This window comes from Homarus americanus, unplaced genomic scaffold, assembly GCF_018991925.1.
Source record: "Homarus americanus isolate GMGI-L3 unplaced genomic scaffold, GMGI_Hamer_2.0 scaffold39618, whole genome shotgun sequence".
NCBI classification, from domain to species: domain Eukaryota; kingdom Metazoa; phylum Arthropoda; class Malacostraca; order Decapoda; family Nephropidae; genus Homarus; species Homarus americanus.
This window is the reverse complement of record NW_024716984.1, coordinates 30,634-47,500: the sequence shown is the minus strand read 5'-3', so window position 1 is coordinate 47,500 and position 16,867 is coordinate 30,634. Positions and strand designations below refer to the sequence as shown.

The following is a 16,867-nucleotide window of genomic DNA, read 5'->3' as shown; positions in this document are numbered from 1 at the left end:
GTGGTGATAGTGGTGGTGTTAGTAGTGTAACAGCTTCATCATCACACAAGACTCGGCGTTATCGTCTTGCTGCCTCACTGAACCACTAATGGAGGAGGATGGGTGGCGGGAGGGTGGGCGGCAGGGTGGGTGGTGAAAATGCATGGGAGTGGGAGGTGTATAATAGTGGGGGAGGCAGAGGATGTGGGAATGGGAGGGCGGGCGGCAAAGTGGGTGGGCAGTGGGATGGCGATGGCTTGGAATGGCATATGTGGCGGTGGGTGGCTTGAAAGGCATAAGAAAGGAAGGGATGGGTGGCGTGAGGGGTGGTATGGGCGGCAAGAAGAACGGCAGGGATGGGAAGAGTACCGGGGAAGGTAGGAAGGGAGGCACGGAAGGGATGGCAGGAGGGTGGCACGGGTGGCAGGCGGGCGGGCGGGCGGGCGGGCGGCAGGGCAGGCAACATCAGTGTGGTGGTAGACGCCACAGTGGCAGGACGTGGCTGCACACGCACACAGACAGACAGACAGACACAGACACACCAGACCGCCGCCCCCCTTACGCCATCGACTAACATCACCCATTGAGCGCTGCGGCTCACAACCCTTGACTGTGTACCGGCGCAATTACTGTACCTCAGCCACTGTACCGGCGCAATTACTGTACCTCAGCCACTGTACCGGCGCAGTTACTGTACCTCAGCCACTGTACCGGCGCATTTACTGTACCTCAGCCACTGTACCGGCGCAGTTACCGTACCTCAGCCACTGTACCGGCTGACCGTAAGACCTTGCAATGCGTCAATCACAGTAGCGTCAGACCGAGCGACACGTCATCCACGTCGCACTATAAGGCAAGACCTTACAATCTACCTCAACCAGCGACAAAATCCTCGCTGGTCGTGTTGAGTAAACTACAACTCCGACTAGTACTACCACAACTACTAATAGTACTACCACAACTCCTACTAGTACTACCACAACTCCTACTAGTACTACCACAACTCCTACTAGTACTACCACAACTGCCACTAGTACTACCACAACTGCTACTAGTGTTGACGGTGGTGGTGGCATTAACTACCGTTTCACAATCCAGGTATGTGTGAGCTTGTCAATGTTGTGTGCGTGTGACAGGAGGTAGTGAAGATGTGCGTGTTGTTAGTTAGGAGGCAGGAAGTAGGAGGCAGGAAGTAGGAGGCAGGAAGTAGGAGGCAGAAGTAGGAGGTGGGAGGTGGGAGGTGGGAGTAGGAGGCAGGAAGTAGGAGGCAGGAAGTAGGAGGCAGGAAGTAGGAGGCAGGAGGAGTAGGAGGTGGGAGGCAGGAAGTGGGAGGTGGGAAGTGGGAGGCAGGAAGTAGGGCAGAGTAGGAGGCAGGAAGGTGGGAGGTGGGAGGCAGGAAGTAGGAGGTGGGAAGTAGGAGGCAGGAAGTGGGAGGTGGGAGGCAGGAAGTAGGAGGCAGGAAGTAGGAGGCGGGAAGTGGGAGGTAGGAAGTGGGGAGGTAGGAGTAGGAGGTGGGAGTAGGAGGCAGGAAGTAGGAGGCAGGAAGTAGGAGGCAGGAAGTGGGAGGCAGGAAGTGGGAGGCAGGAAGTAGGAGGCAGGAGGTGGGAGGTGGGAAGTGGGAGGCAGGAAGTAGGAGGCGGGAAGTGGGAGGCGGAAGTGGGAGGCAGGAGTAGGAGGTGGGAAGTGGGAGGCAGGAAGTAGGGAGGCAGGAAGTGGGAGGTAGGAAGTGGGGTAGGAGGCGGGAAGTAGGAGGCAGAGGCAGGAGGCAGGAAGTAGGAGGCAGGAGTAGGAGGTAGGAAGTGGGAGGCAGGAAGTAGGGAGGCAGGAAGTGGGAGGGGAGGAAGTAGGAGGCAGGAAGTGGGAGCCAGAAAGTGGGAGGCAGGAAGTGGGAGGCAGGAAGTGGGAGGCAGGAGTAGGAGGCAGGACGTAGGAGGCAGGAAGTAGGAGGTAGGAAGTAGGAGGCAGGAAGTAGGAGGCCCGGGAAGTAGGGAGGCAGGAAGTAGGGAGGCAGGAAGTAGGAGGCAGGAAGTGGGAGGCAGGAAGTGGGAGGCAGGAAGTAGGAGGCAGGAAGTAGGAGGCAGGAAGTGGGAGGCAGGAAGTAGGAGGTAGGAAGTAGGGCAGAGTGGGAGGCAGGAAGTGGGAGGCAGGAAGTGGGAGGTGGAAGTTGGAGGCAGGAAGTAGGAGGCAGGAAGTAGGGGCAGAGTAGGGAGGTGGGAAGTGGGAGGCAGAGTGGAGGCAGGAAGTAGGAGGCAGGAAGTGAGGCAGGAAGTTGAGAGGCAGGAAGTAGGGGAGGCAGGAAGTAGGAGGCAGGAAGTGAGGAGGCAGGGAGTAGGAGGCAGGGAAGTAGGAGGCAGGAAGTGGGAGGCAGGAAGTGGGAGGCAGTGAGGAGGAGGAAGTAGGAGGCAGGAAGTGGGAGGCGGGGAAGTGGGAGGCGGGAAGTGGGAGGCAGGGAGTAGGAGGCAGGAGTGGGAGGCGGGAAGTAGGAGGCAGGAAGTGGGAGGCAGGAGTAGGAGGCAGGAAGTAGGGAGGTAGGAAGTGGGAGGCAGGAAGTAGGAGGCAGAGTAGGAGGCAGGAAGTAGGAGGTGAGGAAGTTGTGGAGGCAGAGTAGGAGGCAGAGTAGGAGGCAGGAGGAAGTAGGAGGTAGGAAGTAGGGAGGCAGGAAGTAGGAGGCAGGAGTAGGAGGCAGGAAGTGGGAGGCAGGAAGTTGAAGGCAGGAAGTAGGGAGGCAGGAAGTAGGAGGTGGTAGGAGTAGGAGGGCAGGAAGTGGGAGGTGGGAGTAGGAGGCAGGAAGTAGGAGGTGGGAAGTTGGAGGTGGGAAGTGGGAGGCAGGAAGTAGGAGGTGGGAAGTAGGAGGCAGGAAGTAGGGGTGGGAGTGGGAGGCAGGAAGTAGGAGGTGGGAAGTGGGAGGCAGAGTGGGAGGTGGGAAGTAGGAGGTGGGAAGTAGGAGGCAGGAAGTAGGAGGTGGGAAGTAGGAGGTGGGAAGTAGGAGGCAGGAAGTTGAAGGCAGGAAGTTGAGAGGCAGGAAGTTGGAGGCAGGGTAGGAGGTGGAAGTAGGAGGCAGGAAGTAGGAGGGTGGGAAGTAGGAGGCAGGAAGTTGAAGGCAGGAAGTTGGAGGCAGGAAGTTGGAGGCAGGAAGTAGGAGGTGGGAAGTAGGAGGTAGGAAGTAGGAGGCAGGAAGTAGGAGGCAGGAAGTTGAAGGCAGGAAGTTGAAGGCAGGAAGTTGAAGGCAGGAAGTAGGAGGCAGGAAGTTGAAGGCAGGAAGTAGGAGGCAGGAAGTAGGAGGTGGGAGTAGGAGGTGGGAAGTAGGAGGCAGGGAAGTTGAAGGCAGGAAGTTGAAGGCAGGAAGTTGGAGGCAGGAAGTAGGAGGTGGGAAGTAGGAGGCAGGAAGTAGGAGGTGGGAGTAGGAGGCAGGAAGTAGGAGGTGGGAAGTAGGAGGTAGGAAGTAGGAGGCAGGAGTAGGAGGCGGAAGTTGAAGGCAGGAAGTAGGAGGCAGGAAGTTGAAGGCAGGAAGTTGAAGGGCAGGAAGTTGGAGGCAGGAGTAGGAGGTGGGAAGTAGGAGGTAGGAAGTAGGAGGCGGGAAGTAGGAGGCGGAGTTGAGGCAGGAAGTTGAAGGCAGGAAGTTGAAGGCAGGAAGTAGGAGGCAGGAAGTTGAAGGCAGGAAGTAGGAGGCAGGAAGTGGAGGTGGGAGGGAGTAGGAGGTGGGAGTAGGAGGCAGGAAGTTGAAGGCAGGAAGTTGAAGGCAGGAAGTTGGAGGCAGGAAGTAGGAGGAGGTGGGAAGTAGGAGGCAGGAAGTAGGAGGTGGAAAGTAGGGGAGGCAGGAAGTAGGAGGTGGGAAATAGGAGGTGGAGGAAGTAGGAGGCGGGAAGTGAGGAGGCAGGAAGTTGAAGGCAGGAAGTTGAAGGCAGGAAGTTAGAAGGCAGGAAGTAGGAGGCAGGAAGTTGAAGGCAGGAAGCAGGAGGCAGGAAGTAGGAGGTGGGAAGTAGGAGGTGGGAAGTAGGAGGCAGGAAGTTGAAGGCAGGAAGTTGAAGGAGGCAGGAAGTTGGAGGCAGGAAGTAGGAGGTGGGAAGTAGGAGGCAGGAAGTAGGAGGTGGGAAGTAGGAGGCAGGAAGTAGGAGGTGGGAAGTAGGAGGAGGCAGGAAGTAGGAGGCAGGAAGTTGAAGGCAGGAAGTAGGAGGCAGGAAGTTGAGGGCAGGAAGTAGGAGGCTGGAAGTGGGAGGTGGGAAGTAGGAGGCAGGAAGTAGGAGGTGGGAAGTAGGGAGGCAGGAAGTAGGGAGGCAGGAAGTTGAAGGCAGGAAGTAGGAGGCAGGAAGTTGAAGGCAGGAAGTAGGAGGCAGGAGAGGTAGGAGGTGGGAAGTGGGGCATCACTCCACACACCCTAACACACCTCTTCTAGCCTACACACACACACACACACACATACACACACACTTCCTTCCTCCCGCCCTCAATTCTCTCTGCACCCTCCCAGTCTTCTATACTACCACCTACCTACACCACCACACCACCACACACTACCTCCCCACCACCTACCTCCCCACCACACACCTACCTACCCCACCACACACCTACCCACACCACCACACCACACACCTACACCACCACACACCCACCACCACCACCACACACCTACCTACACCACCACACACCTACCCACACCACCACACACCTACCACCACCACCACACCTACCCCACCACACACACACCACCACACACCTACCTCCACCACACACCACCACACACCCACCTCCCCACCACACACCTACCCACACCACCACACACCTACCTACACCACCACACACCCACCCACACCACCACACACCTACCTACACCACCACACACCTCTCCCCCACCACACACCTACCCTACCACCACACCTACCTACACCACCACACACCTCCTACACCACCACACACCACCCACCACACCCTGCCTCCACCTGCCTGCCACCACTACCTGCCTGCCACCACACACCTGCCTGCCTACCACACACCTACCTGCACCAGCCACACCCACACCCACCACACCTGCCTGCACCACCTGCCTACCCACCACACACCTACACTCCACACCACCTCCTACCCACCACACCTACCTACACCACCACACACCTACCCTCCCCACCACACCCTACCTCCCCACCACACACCTGCCTACACCTACCTACCCACCACACACCTGCCTACCTACCTACCACCACACACCTACCTACCACGCCACCCACTACCACCACACACCTACCTACACCACCACACACCTACCTACACCACCATACACACCTACACCACCACACCTACCTACACCACCACACCTACCCCTCACCTACACCTACCTCCCCACCACACACCTACCTCACCACACACCTACCTACACCACCACACACCACCACACACCTACCTACACCACCACACCACACACACCTACCTACACCACCACACACCTACCTACACCACCACACACCTACCTACACCACCACACACCTACACACCACCACACACCTACCCACACCACCACACACCTACCTACACCACCACACCTACCTACACCACCACACACCCTACCTCCCCACCACACCTACCTACACCACCACACACCTACCCACACCACCACACACCTACCTACACCACCACACACTACCTCCCCCACCACACACCTACCTACACCACCACACACCCACCTACACCACCACACACCTACCTACACCACCACACACCTACCTACACCACCACACACCTACCTCCCCCACCACACACCCACCACTACACCACCACGCCCTACCCTACCACACCCACACACACCTACCTACACCACACACACCTACCTCTCATCACTACATTAACCTTCCTTAGGTCACCTATACTTTGTGTGTCATCTGGGGGTCACCTAGAGGGTCATCTGGGGGTATCTGGGGGTCACCTGGGGTCTCTGGTGTCTGGTGTGTTGTACTGAGTTGTCACCGAAATTAACGTAGGGTAACGAGTCCGAATTACCTTGGGGGAATTAAAGGTGATTTTAAGGTAACACATTGAAAGGATCATTTTAGGCTGAGTGACCGAGGATTGAGCGAGAGTGACTGAGGATTAGAGCGAGAGTGACTGAGGATTAGAGCGAGGTGACCGAGGATTAGAGCGAGGTGACCGAGGATTAGGCGAGTGACCGAGGATTAGAGCGAGAGTGACCGAGGATTAGAGCGAGATGACCGAGGATTAGGCGAGAGTGACTGAGGATTAGACGAGAGTGACCGAGGATTAGAGCGAAGTGACTGAGGATTAGGCAGTGACCGAGGATTAGAGCGAGTGACCGGGATTAGGCGAGTGACCGAGTTAGAGCGAGTGACCGAGTTAGGCGAGTGACTGAGGATTAGAGCGAGGTGACTGAGTTAGGCGAGTGACTGAGGATTAGAGCGAAGGTGACTGAGGATTAGAGCGAGAGTGACTGAGGGATTAGAGCGAGTGACTGAGGATTAGAGCGAGTGACCGGGGATTAGAGCGAGTGACCGAGGATTAGGCGAGAGTGACTGAGGATTAGAGCGAGGTGACTGAGGATTAGAGCGAGTGACTGGGGATTGGGGATGAGGATTAGGCGAGTGACTGAGGATTAGAGCGAGTGACTGAGGATTAGAGCGAGTGACGAGGTTGGAGTGACTGAGGATTAGAGCGAGTGACCGAGGATTAGAGCGGAGTGACCGAGTTAGAGGCGAGGTGACCGAGGATTAGAGCGAGGTGACTGAGGATTAGAGCGAGAGTGACTGAGGATTAGGCGAGTGACTGAGGATTAGGCAGGAGTGACTGAGGATTAGAGCGAGGAGTGACCGAGGGATTAGAGCGAGGTGACTGAGGATTAGAGCGAGTGACTGAGGATTAGAGCGAGAGTGACTGAGGATTAGAGCGAGGTGACCGAGGATTAGGCGAGGTGACTGAGTTAGGCGAGGTGACTGGTTAGGCAGGTGACTGAGGATTAGGCGAGGTGACTGAGTTAGGCGAGGTGACTGAGGATTAGAGGCAGAGTGACTGAGGATTAGAGCAGGTGACTGGATTAGAGCGAGAGTGACTGAGGATTAGGCGAGAGTGACTGAGGATTGGAGCGAGAGTGACTGAGGATTAGAGGCGAGGTGACTGAGGATTAGAGCGAGAGTGACTGAGGATTAGGCGAGGTGACTGAGGGATTAGGCGAGTGACTGAGGATAGAGCGAGGTGACTGAGGATTAGAGCGAGTGACTGAGGATTAGAGCGAGAGTGACTGAGGATTAGGCGAGTGACTGAGGATTAGAGCGAGTGACTGAGGATTAGAGGCGAGTGACTGAGGATTAGAGCGAGTGACTGAGGATTAGAGCGAGTGACTGAGGATTAGGCGAGTGACTGGGATTAGGCGGGAGTGACCGAGGATTAGGCGGTGACTGAGTTAGGCGAGTGACTGAGGATTAGAGCGAGAGTGACTGAGGATTAGAGCGAGAGTGACTGAGGATTAGAGCGAGTGACTGAGGATTAGAGCGAGAGTGACTGAGGATTAGGGTTAGGATATCAGGGGACGATTGGATAAGTATTAGGAACAGATGATTCAAGGATTACGGCGAGTGTGGCCCAGGGATGTGGCCAAATATTGGAACAAGATGGCCAAGGGATGTGTCAGCTGGAGGTTCATGGTGGCCACAACTGTTTAAGGGATGGCGCTCTTGAGTGGCCAGGTCATGAGGCCAAGGCTGGTGTTGGCCATGTGGTGGTGTTGGCCATGTGGTGAGGCCCGGCAGACGGGCCATGGTACCTGCACCTTTAAGACACTCGCATGGGAGGCCATGACTGAGAGGCCGACCAGGTGTGTACCAGCTACTGTGCCGGCAACATGGCTGAGAGGCCACCAGTTACCTCCACCATGGCCGAGAGGTCACCAGAGGTTACAGGCACCCCCACACCATGGCTGAGAGGATGAAGTACCTCCACCATGGCTGAGAGATCACGAGCCTCCATCATGACTGAGAGCCACCAGTTACCTCACCATGACTGAGAGGCGAGGTACCTCCACCATGACTGAGAGGCCACCAGTTCCTCCACCATGACTGAGAGGTCACGAGGTACCTCCACCATGGCTGAGAGGTCACAGTACCTCCACCATGGCTGAGAGGTCACGAGGTACCTCCCATGACTGAGAGGCCACCAGTTACCTCCACCATGACTGAGAGATGCAGGTACCTCCACCATGGCTGAGAGGTCACGAGGTCCGCATCATGACTGAGAGGCCACTAGTTACCTCCACCATGACTGAGAGGTCACGAGGTACCTCCACCATGATAGATACACTGTTAATAACTGTAAATCAATGTCTTACTGAAACACTGAACACTGTAACGCTGTGTGTGTGTGTGTGTGTGTGTGTGTGTGTGTGTGTGTGTGTGTGTGTGTGTGTGTGTGTGTGTGTTTAGAACTCTCCTCAAACTTAAAAAAAGAAACAAGCAACCAAACAAACAAACAAACAAACATATAATAACCCAACATAGTGGCTGACTCAACACCTAAAAAATATGGAATAAAAATATGGGAATAATTCACTACAATATTAAGATAATTCCTTAGGTTCATTATTATAACTCTCTCTCTCTCTCTCTCTCTCTCAGTGAGGAAATATTGCCAGCAGTATTTTCTTCACGCTGGTTAGAACTGTCAGGAGTAAGAGATTGTCAGCCAGTTAACTGTGGCAGTCAGTCAGTCTGGGGGAAGATAGTGTCAGTCAGTCTGTGTGTCAGCAATGAGATAATGTCAGTCAAGCAGCGTGTCAGCGGTGAGGTGATGTCAGTGTACGAGTGTCAGCAGTGAATATTTGTCAGTGTACGGGTGTCAGCAGTGAATATTTGTCAGTGTACGAGTGTCAGCAGTAAGGTGGTATCAGTGCATGGGTGTCAGCAGAGAGGTGGTATCAGTGCACGGGTGTCAGCAGTAAGGTGGTATCAGTGCACGGGTGTCAGCAGAGAGGTGGTATCAGTGCACGGGTGTCAGCAGAGAGGTGGTATCAGTGCACGGGTGTCAGCAGAAGGTGGTATCAGTGCACGGGTGTCAGCAGTAAGGTGGTATCAGTGCACGGGTGTCGCAGAGAGGTGGTATCAGTGCACGGGTGTCAGCAGAGAGGTGGTATCAGTGCACGGGTGTCAGCAGTAAGGTGGTATCAGTGCACGGGTGTCAGCAGAGAGGTGGTATCAGTGCACGGGTGTCAGCAGTAAGGTGGTATCAGTGCACGGGTGTCCAGTAAGGTGGTATCAGTGCACGGGTTGTCAGCAGAGGTGGTATCAGTGCACGGGTGTCGCAGTAAGGTGGTATCAGTGCACGGGTTGTCAGCAGAGAGGTGGTATCAGTGCACGGGTGTCAGCAGAGGTGGTATCAGTGCACGGGTGTCAGCAGTAAGGTGGTATCAGTGCACGGGTGTCAGCAGAGAGGTGGTATCAGTGCACGGGTGTCAGCAGAGAGGTGGTATCAGTGCACGGGTGTCAGCAGTAAGGTGGTATCAGTGCACGGGTGTCAGCAGAGAGGTGGTATCAGTGCACGGGTGTCAGCAGAGAGGTGGTATCATAGTGCACGGGTGTCAGCAGTAAGGTGGTATCAGTGCACGGGTGTCAGCAGAGAGGTGGTATCAGTGCACGGGTGTCAGCAGAGAGGTGGTATCAGTGCACGGGTGTCAGCAGAGGTGGTATCAGTGCACGGGTGTCAGCAGAGGTGGTATCAGTGCACGGGTGTCAGCAGAGGTGGTATCAGTGCACGGGTGTCAGCAGTAAGGTGGTATCAGTGCACGGGTGTCACAAGAGGTGGTATCAGTGCACGGGTGTCAGCAGAGGTGGTATCAGTGCACGGGTGTCAGCAGAGAGGTGGTATCAGTGCACGGGTGTCAGCAGAGGTGGTATCAGTGCAGGTGTCAGCAGAAGGAGGTATCAGTGCAGGTGTCAGCAGAGAGGTGGTATCAGTGCACGGGTGTCAGCAGTAAGGTGGTATCAGTGCACGGGTGTCAGCAGAGAGGTGGTATCAGTGCACGGGTGTCAGCAGAGAGGTGGTATCAGTGCACGGGTGTCAGCAGTAAGGTGGTATCAGTGTACGGGTGTCAGCAGTAAGGTGTCAGCAGTAAGGTGTCAGCAGTAAGGTCATTCTTAACAAAATAATAATTGCCAGGACGAAAAATTCCAGCGTTTAATTAATTCTTATTATAACGACGAGGATTTTTCATAATGTCACCAGGTGTTGTGAGTCTCTTGTTGTAGGTGAGGGTTGTGAGTCTCTTGTTGTAGGTGAGGGTTGTGAGTCTCTTGTTGTAGGTGAGGGTTGTGAGTCTCTTGTTGTAGGTGAGGCTGTGAGTCTCTCTTGTTGTAGGTGAGTGAGTCTCTGCTGTAGTGAGGGTTGTGAGTCTCTGTTGTAGGTCAGTTGTGAGTCTCTTGTTGTAGGTGAGGGTTGTGAGTCTCTTGTTGTAGGTGAGGGTTGTGAGTCTCTTGTTGTAGGTGAGGGTTGTGAGTCTCTTGTTGTAGGTGAGGGTTGTGAGTCTCTTGTTGTAGGTCAGGGTTGTGAGTCTCTTGTTGTCGTTAAAAATGGTTATTGTTGTTGTCATTGTCTTTATGATGTTGTGAGCTGATAAAAATGTAAAATACCTGTACGTGGTTTTTTGTCATATAATGCTAACCTAACCTAACCTAACCTAACCTAGCCTAACCTAACCTAACCTAACCTAACCTAACCTAACCCTAACCTAACCTAACCTAACCTAACCTAACCTAACCTAACCTAACCTAGCCTAACCTAACCTAACCTAACCTAACCTAACCTAACCTAACCTAACCTAGCCTAAGCTAACCTAACCTAACCTAACCTAACCTAACCTAACCTCAAACAAACACCAAATTAACAATAATAATGAAACGGGACAAAAATAAATAAAGAAAAAGTAGATTTTGTTGATAATTTCCCGTCCCCGTGTGACCTTATTACCTTTTAATTCGTAGAGTCTGGCCAGGTAACCTAGAGAAGTCGACTTGTGAAAGAGACCTAGGGGTACTTGTAAGCCCGGACCTACGGCCTAGAAAACAGTGCGTTAATGTTCGAAATAAGGCAAACAGAGTATTGGGTTTTATATCTAGAAGTGTAAGTAATAAGAGTGCAGAGGTCATATTGCAACTATATCTTGCGCTAGTCAGACCGCACCTCCATTATGCGGTTCAGTTCTGGTGTCCTTATTATAGAATGGATATAAATTCACTAGAGTCAGTGCAGCGAAGAATGACGAAAATGATTCCGGGACTTAGAAACCTTCCATATCAGGATAGGTTAAAGAAACTTAACTTGTATTCCCTAGAAAGACGAAGAGTGCGGGGAGATATGATAGAAGTATTTAAGTGGGTGAAAGGAATCAATAAAGGGGATATAGATAAAGTTCTTATAATATCCGAGCAGGATAGGACTCGGAGCAACGGATTTAAGTTGGATAAGTTTAGGTTTAGGAGGGAGATAGGAAGGAACTGGTTCACAAATAGGGTGGCGGACGAGTGGAACAACCTTAGCAACTTTGTAGTAAGTGCTGGAACTCTGGAAAGTTTCAAGCGGAGGCTAGATAGATTCATGGATGATAGAGAGTGGTAGTAACTCTCGACAGGAGCTGCCATGCACAGACCAACCGGCCTATTGCAGACTCCTTATTTTCTTATGTTCTTATGTTCTTATTACCCTGTGTTGTGGCTTAGTGTATGCTGCCTGGTGTCTACTGTACCTACATACAGACACATACATACATACATACTGCACATACATACATACATACATGCGAACTGTACCTACCTACCTACACACACACACACACACGTCATTATTCTCGGTGTTTCCTCCGTATTTTTGGGCTCAAGTTGTATGCGAGTGACTGGTGTCTGTTTAATTGATGACCACCCACCTGGCAACACTCTTATTGATCCTCTCCTTGTGTTGTTATTGTTATTGTTATTCTGTTGTTGTTATTGTTATTGCTGTTTAATTCTGGACACACACACACACACACACACACACACACACACACACACACACACAGACAGACACACAGACACACACACACACACACACACACACACACACACACACACACACACACACACACACACACACACACACACACACACACACACAGACACACACACACACACACACACACACACACACACACACACTCCACACTCTTGTTTCCCTTAATGACGCAGGCCAAGTTAACACAGCCTTGTCCTCATGTCGCCTCTAGAGCTATGGCCGCCTGGTTACCATTCTCAAGACCGAGCGTGTTTACAATTGAATATATGGTGCAGAAGAGTGTGTTAAGGGTGTGTGTTAGGGGAATGTGTTAGGGGAGTGTCGTAGCACAGGGGGGTGTGTTAGGTGGCTCGGGTAGCGCTTGTGAGGGGTAACTCAGGCAGCTACCAAACAGGGAGGTACTACCGCCTGGGAAGATATTGGAAGCATGTAGTTTAATGGTAGACCCTGCTGCCATATGTGACCAAGTCCCAGGTTGATGATCTGACTTTCTGCTTCATTTACACACAATTGTAAGGTCTCAATTGTTTCTCTTACTATGACAACACAACAAACATACAGTATATTGTTTTTAACTCTCGATCTTTTTTCATTTTTGTATTTATTATTATTATTATTATTATTATTATTATTATTATTATTATTATTATTATTATTACATTTTCATTTTCGCCCCCAGGTCCCGATGTGGGTCAGTGACCCAGCCCGGGTGGGCTAATCCTGTTAAAAAAAAAAAAAATCTGTATAAACTGTCCGACACCAAGGAAGACTCTCGTCCTCCATCAAAGAGTAGGAGGACGAGGTGTGTGTGTTGAGGGAGGAGGAGCAGTGATGGAGAGTAGTGGATGAATGGAACAAGTTACCAAATAACATCATTAACTCGAATACGCTGAATAGCTTCAAACACAGGTTGGATGCTTATATGAGCAATAGGGGTTGGGTATAAACGGGACTGACCAGTATGGGCCAATAGACCCGCTGCAGTTTCCTCCAGTTTTATGTTCTTATGTGGTGAAAGGAAGGGAGTAAAGTAGTAGTTGGGGGGGAGGGAGAACAGGTCACGGTCAGGTTAGGTCAGATACAAGTTGGTTAAGGTCAGGTTAGGTCAGATACAAGTTGGTTAAGGTCAGGTTAGGTCAGATACAAGTTGGTTAGGTTAGGTCAGATACAAGTTGGTTAAGGTTAGGTTAGGTTAGATACAAGTTGGTTAAGGTTAGGTCAGATACAAGTTGGTTAAGGTTAGGTTAGGTCAGATACAAGTTGGTTAAGGTTAGGTCAGATACAAGTTGGTTAAGGTTAGGTCAGATACAAGTTGGTTAAGGTTAGGTGAGATACAAGTCGGTTAAGGTTTGGTTAGGTGAATGTTCAGAATGTTGTAAGAAAAAGGTTTGTGTGTAGAGTTAACAGGTGGCAGGGAATTCCAGTGGGAAATATTTACTGACGAATTGAGTTTAGTTGATGTCAAGGCCAGATGCTGCGGTGGGCCCAGGTGGGGGGGGTATGAGTACAGGAGAGGGTCGTCAGAGTACAGGAGGGAGTCGTCAGAGTACAGGAGGTGGTCGTCAGAGTACAGGAGGTGGTCGTCTGAGTACAAGAGGGTCGTCTGAGTACAGGAGGTGGTGTGCTGGCGCACAGGAGGTCATGCAGAGTACAGGGGGTGGGTTGTGGGAGGCTGGGCAGGTGGCTTTTCAGAGTACAGGAGGTGGTCGTCAGAGCACAGGAGGTGGTAGTCAGAGTACAGGAGGTGGTCGTCAGAGTACAAGAGGTGCCTGTCTGAGTACAGTAGGTGGCTGTCTGAGTACACAGAGGTGGTCGTCTGAGTACACAGGAGGTGGTCGTCTGAGTACAGGAGGTGGTAGTCAGAGTACAGGAGGGTCAGTCAGAGTACAGGTGGGGTTGTCAGAGTACAGGAGGTGGTCGTCAGAGTACAGGAGGTGGGTCGTCAGAGACAGGAGGGCGTCGTCAGAGTACAGGAGGTGATCGTCTGAGTACAGAGAGGTGGTCGTCAGAGGCCAGGAGGTGGTCGTCAGGAGTACAGGGAGGGGGTCAAGTCAGAGTACAGGAGGGCGTCGTCAGGAGCAGGAGGTGATCGTCTGAGTACAGGAGGTGGTCGTCAGAGCACAGGAGGTGGTCGTCAGAGTACAAGAGGTGGTCGTCTGAGTACAGGAGGTGGTAGTCAGAGTACAGGAGGTGGCCGTCTGAGCACAGAGGTAGCCAGAGTACAGGAGGGCTCGCCAGAGCACAGGGGTGGTTGTCAGAGTACAGGAGGTGGTCAGTCAGAGTACAGAGGTGGTCGTCAGGAGTACAGGAGGGCGTCGTCAGAGTACAGGAGGCAGATCGTCTGAGTACAGGAGAGGTGGTCGTCAGAGTACAGGAGGTGGTCGCTCAGGAGTACAGGAGGGGGTCGTCAGAGTACAAGAGGGTCGTCTGAGTACAGGAGGTGGTCGTCTGAGTACAAGAGGGTCGTCTGAGTACAGGAGGTGGTCGTCTGAGTACAAGAGGGGGTCGTCAGAGTACAGGAGGGAGTCGTCAGAGTACAGAGAGGATTGCTTGAGTAAATAACCTAACTTTATTATCTATTTTAAGCATCTACTAGTGTCTCTACCTGTGTTGTCCGCCATCTTGCTTCCTGATTAGGTTTTACACGGCAGAAATTGTGTTACCACCTCTCATGTTCTCTCCCAGGAGGTGAGGCTGAGATGGTGGTGGTAGAGAAGATGGTAGTTGTGGTGGTGGTGGTAGTAGTGATAATGGTGGTTGATAGCAGTAGTAGTGGTGGTAGTGGTGGTAGTGATGGTGGTAGTGGTGTGGGGGGAGGACACACACTATCACTATAAACAAACATCTTATCTGTTGCCAAGAACGGCTCCCGGATTTATTTAAACACTAAAATATTGTGTGTGTTCGTAAAAACTGGAGTCATCTTAGTGCCACTTGATATTACACAAATTAATGTGTGTGTGTGTGTAATAATAATAATAATAATAATAATAATAATAATAATAATAATAATAATAATAATAATAATAATTAACGGTTTATTGAAAGAGCTTGGCAGTCAGAAGGCTGAAAATATACAGTTACATAATTAGGGAATGGGTTTTGAATTACAAATAATATACAAATAACATAAGTGATACAAATAAGATATATAATAACTAGATGGGGAAAAGCTCAAACTGCAGGGCATTTCAACATAGTGACAGTGCAAGAAGTAGTATTTACTGGGAGTGAATACACTGGTTTATTACAAGTTATTGATAATTTTTACAATGGTTGGGACTGGGCTGTTCTTATAGCGATCAGTTCGTGCACGTATGGGCTGGATGCGGTTGTGGTGTCCAACAGCAATTCTCGGGCTAGGGATCTCAGGTGGTAGTAGGAGCCGGTGGCGAGGATGGTGCAGAAGCTTCTTACCAAATTTACAGATGAGGTCGTGGTGATGGTCAGTGAGAGCCGAGAGGGTCAGTGTGTTGAGCGCTTCTTGATATGTGGAGTAGCAAGGGGAGAGAATAATCTTGCATGCCCTCTTTTGCACTTTTTCTAGGTGTTTACGTTGTGTGGTATTTAGGGAGGAAGACTAGGTAGGGGAGGCATAGGTGAGCTTGGGAAGTATGAATGTTGAGTAAACACTGAGGAGCTCGGGTGCAGGAACTCCGAGGGACTTGAGTCGGCGGAGGAGGTGGAGACGGAAACTGGAGGATTTGATAACTTCATTGACGTGTGGTTTCCAATTTAGTTTGTTGTCTATGGTGACGCCGAGGAGCTTAGTGGAATCTACAACCTGGAGTGTGTTGGGACCTAAAGTAATGGAAAGGGGTGGGACAACGTCGGAGGAGAGGTTGATGTGCATAACCATGGTCTTGGTATGGTTGATGGTGACGGTGGTTGTTGGTGACCCAGTTTTGGAGACTGTTCAATAAATCCTGAAGGGCGGTATAGTCGGGAGCAGAATTGTTGATGCTGATCCCAATGGTGGAGTCGTCGATATATTTCCAGCGAGCAGGGGTTTCCCTTAGGGCAGTGGTTCTTAACCTTTTTTGAGTCACGGACCCTTTGGGAAGCTGGTGAAAGCTATGGACCTCCCTATAAAAATGCTCATCAGCACAACTTTGCATGCAATGAATATACTTTATGTTATTGAAAATTCATTGCCTCATACAGTGTATGACATACACAAAGTATGAATAAAGTAAACAATATTAACAAAGAATTATGTTTCACACTTTTATGCAAAACTTAATGGCCACTCCATACAAAAATGAAATACAATCATCTTGTGCAAATTAAACAAAACAAAACTTTAATCTGCTCAAAAGTTCATTTCAATGAGAAGGTTGTTGTTGTTTGGCTTGAATAAGGTGAAACTGTGGAGTCTTTGACAAGCATGTCATCTTTTGACATCCAATCGATTTCGACTTTTTCGTTTTGATAGAAACAAGTGCTGAAAACCCTGACTCACAAAGGTATGTAGTAGCAAACGGAATCAGAGCACCCATAGCTCGCTTTACCAGACGAGGAGGTAGGCTTGTGTCAACGCACACCAGAATTCTCCAAGGCTCTTCGAGTTGAATTCATTTCGTAACATTTCCTTTTGTCTTCAGGTCAATGAGGTCATCTTTGGCAAGGTCTTCATCACTGATACAGTCTATGTCGGCAAGGAAAGGATTACGAATCCATGTTTCAACTTTAAGGTCACCTGAGCAGAAGTAACCTTTGAAAGAGTTCTGCAGAGTATCCAGATGTCTGCAGAATTCTGCCTGCAGAAAATTGACAGGGCCTTGTCACTCTCGATTCCATCCTGCAGAAGCACTTCCTCCACATTGGAAAGTTTGATAGTTGTCTGCTCCAACCTCCT

The 16,867-nt window shown here is 51.2% G+C and overlaps 1 protein-coding gene across 1 annotated transcript in view; it reads right to left on the bottom strand.

Moving 5' to 3' along the window:
- LOC121858766 (extensin-like) overlaps positions 1-7,941 on the bottom strand; it is a 26,281-nt gene extending 18,340 nt beyond the window's left edge. Inside the window, exons 1-4 of the mRNA XM_042355393.1 lie at positions 7,805-7,941; positions 6,157-6,330; positions 5,861-5,922; positions 2,861-4,182 (exon numbers count right to left, since the gene is read on the bottom strand). Of these exons, the coding sequence (XP_042211327.1) occupies positions 2,861-4,182; positions 5,861-5,922; positions 6,157-6,330; positions 7,805-7,941 (1,695 nt within the window). The remainder of the gene's footprint in view (positions 1-2,860; positions 4,183-5,860; positions 5,923-6,156; positions 6,331-7,804) is intronic.
- Between the last annotated feature and the right edge of the window lie 8,926 nt (positions 7,942-16,867).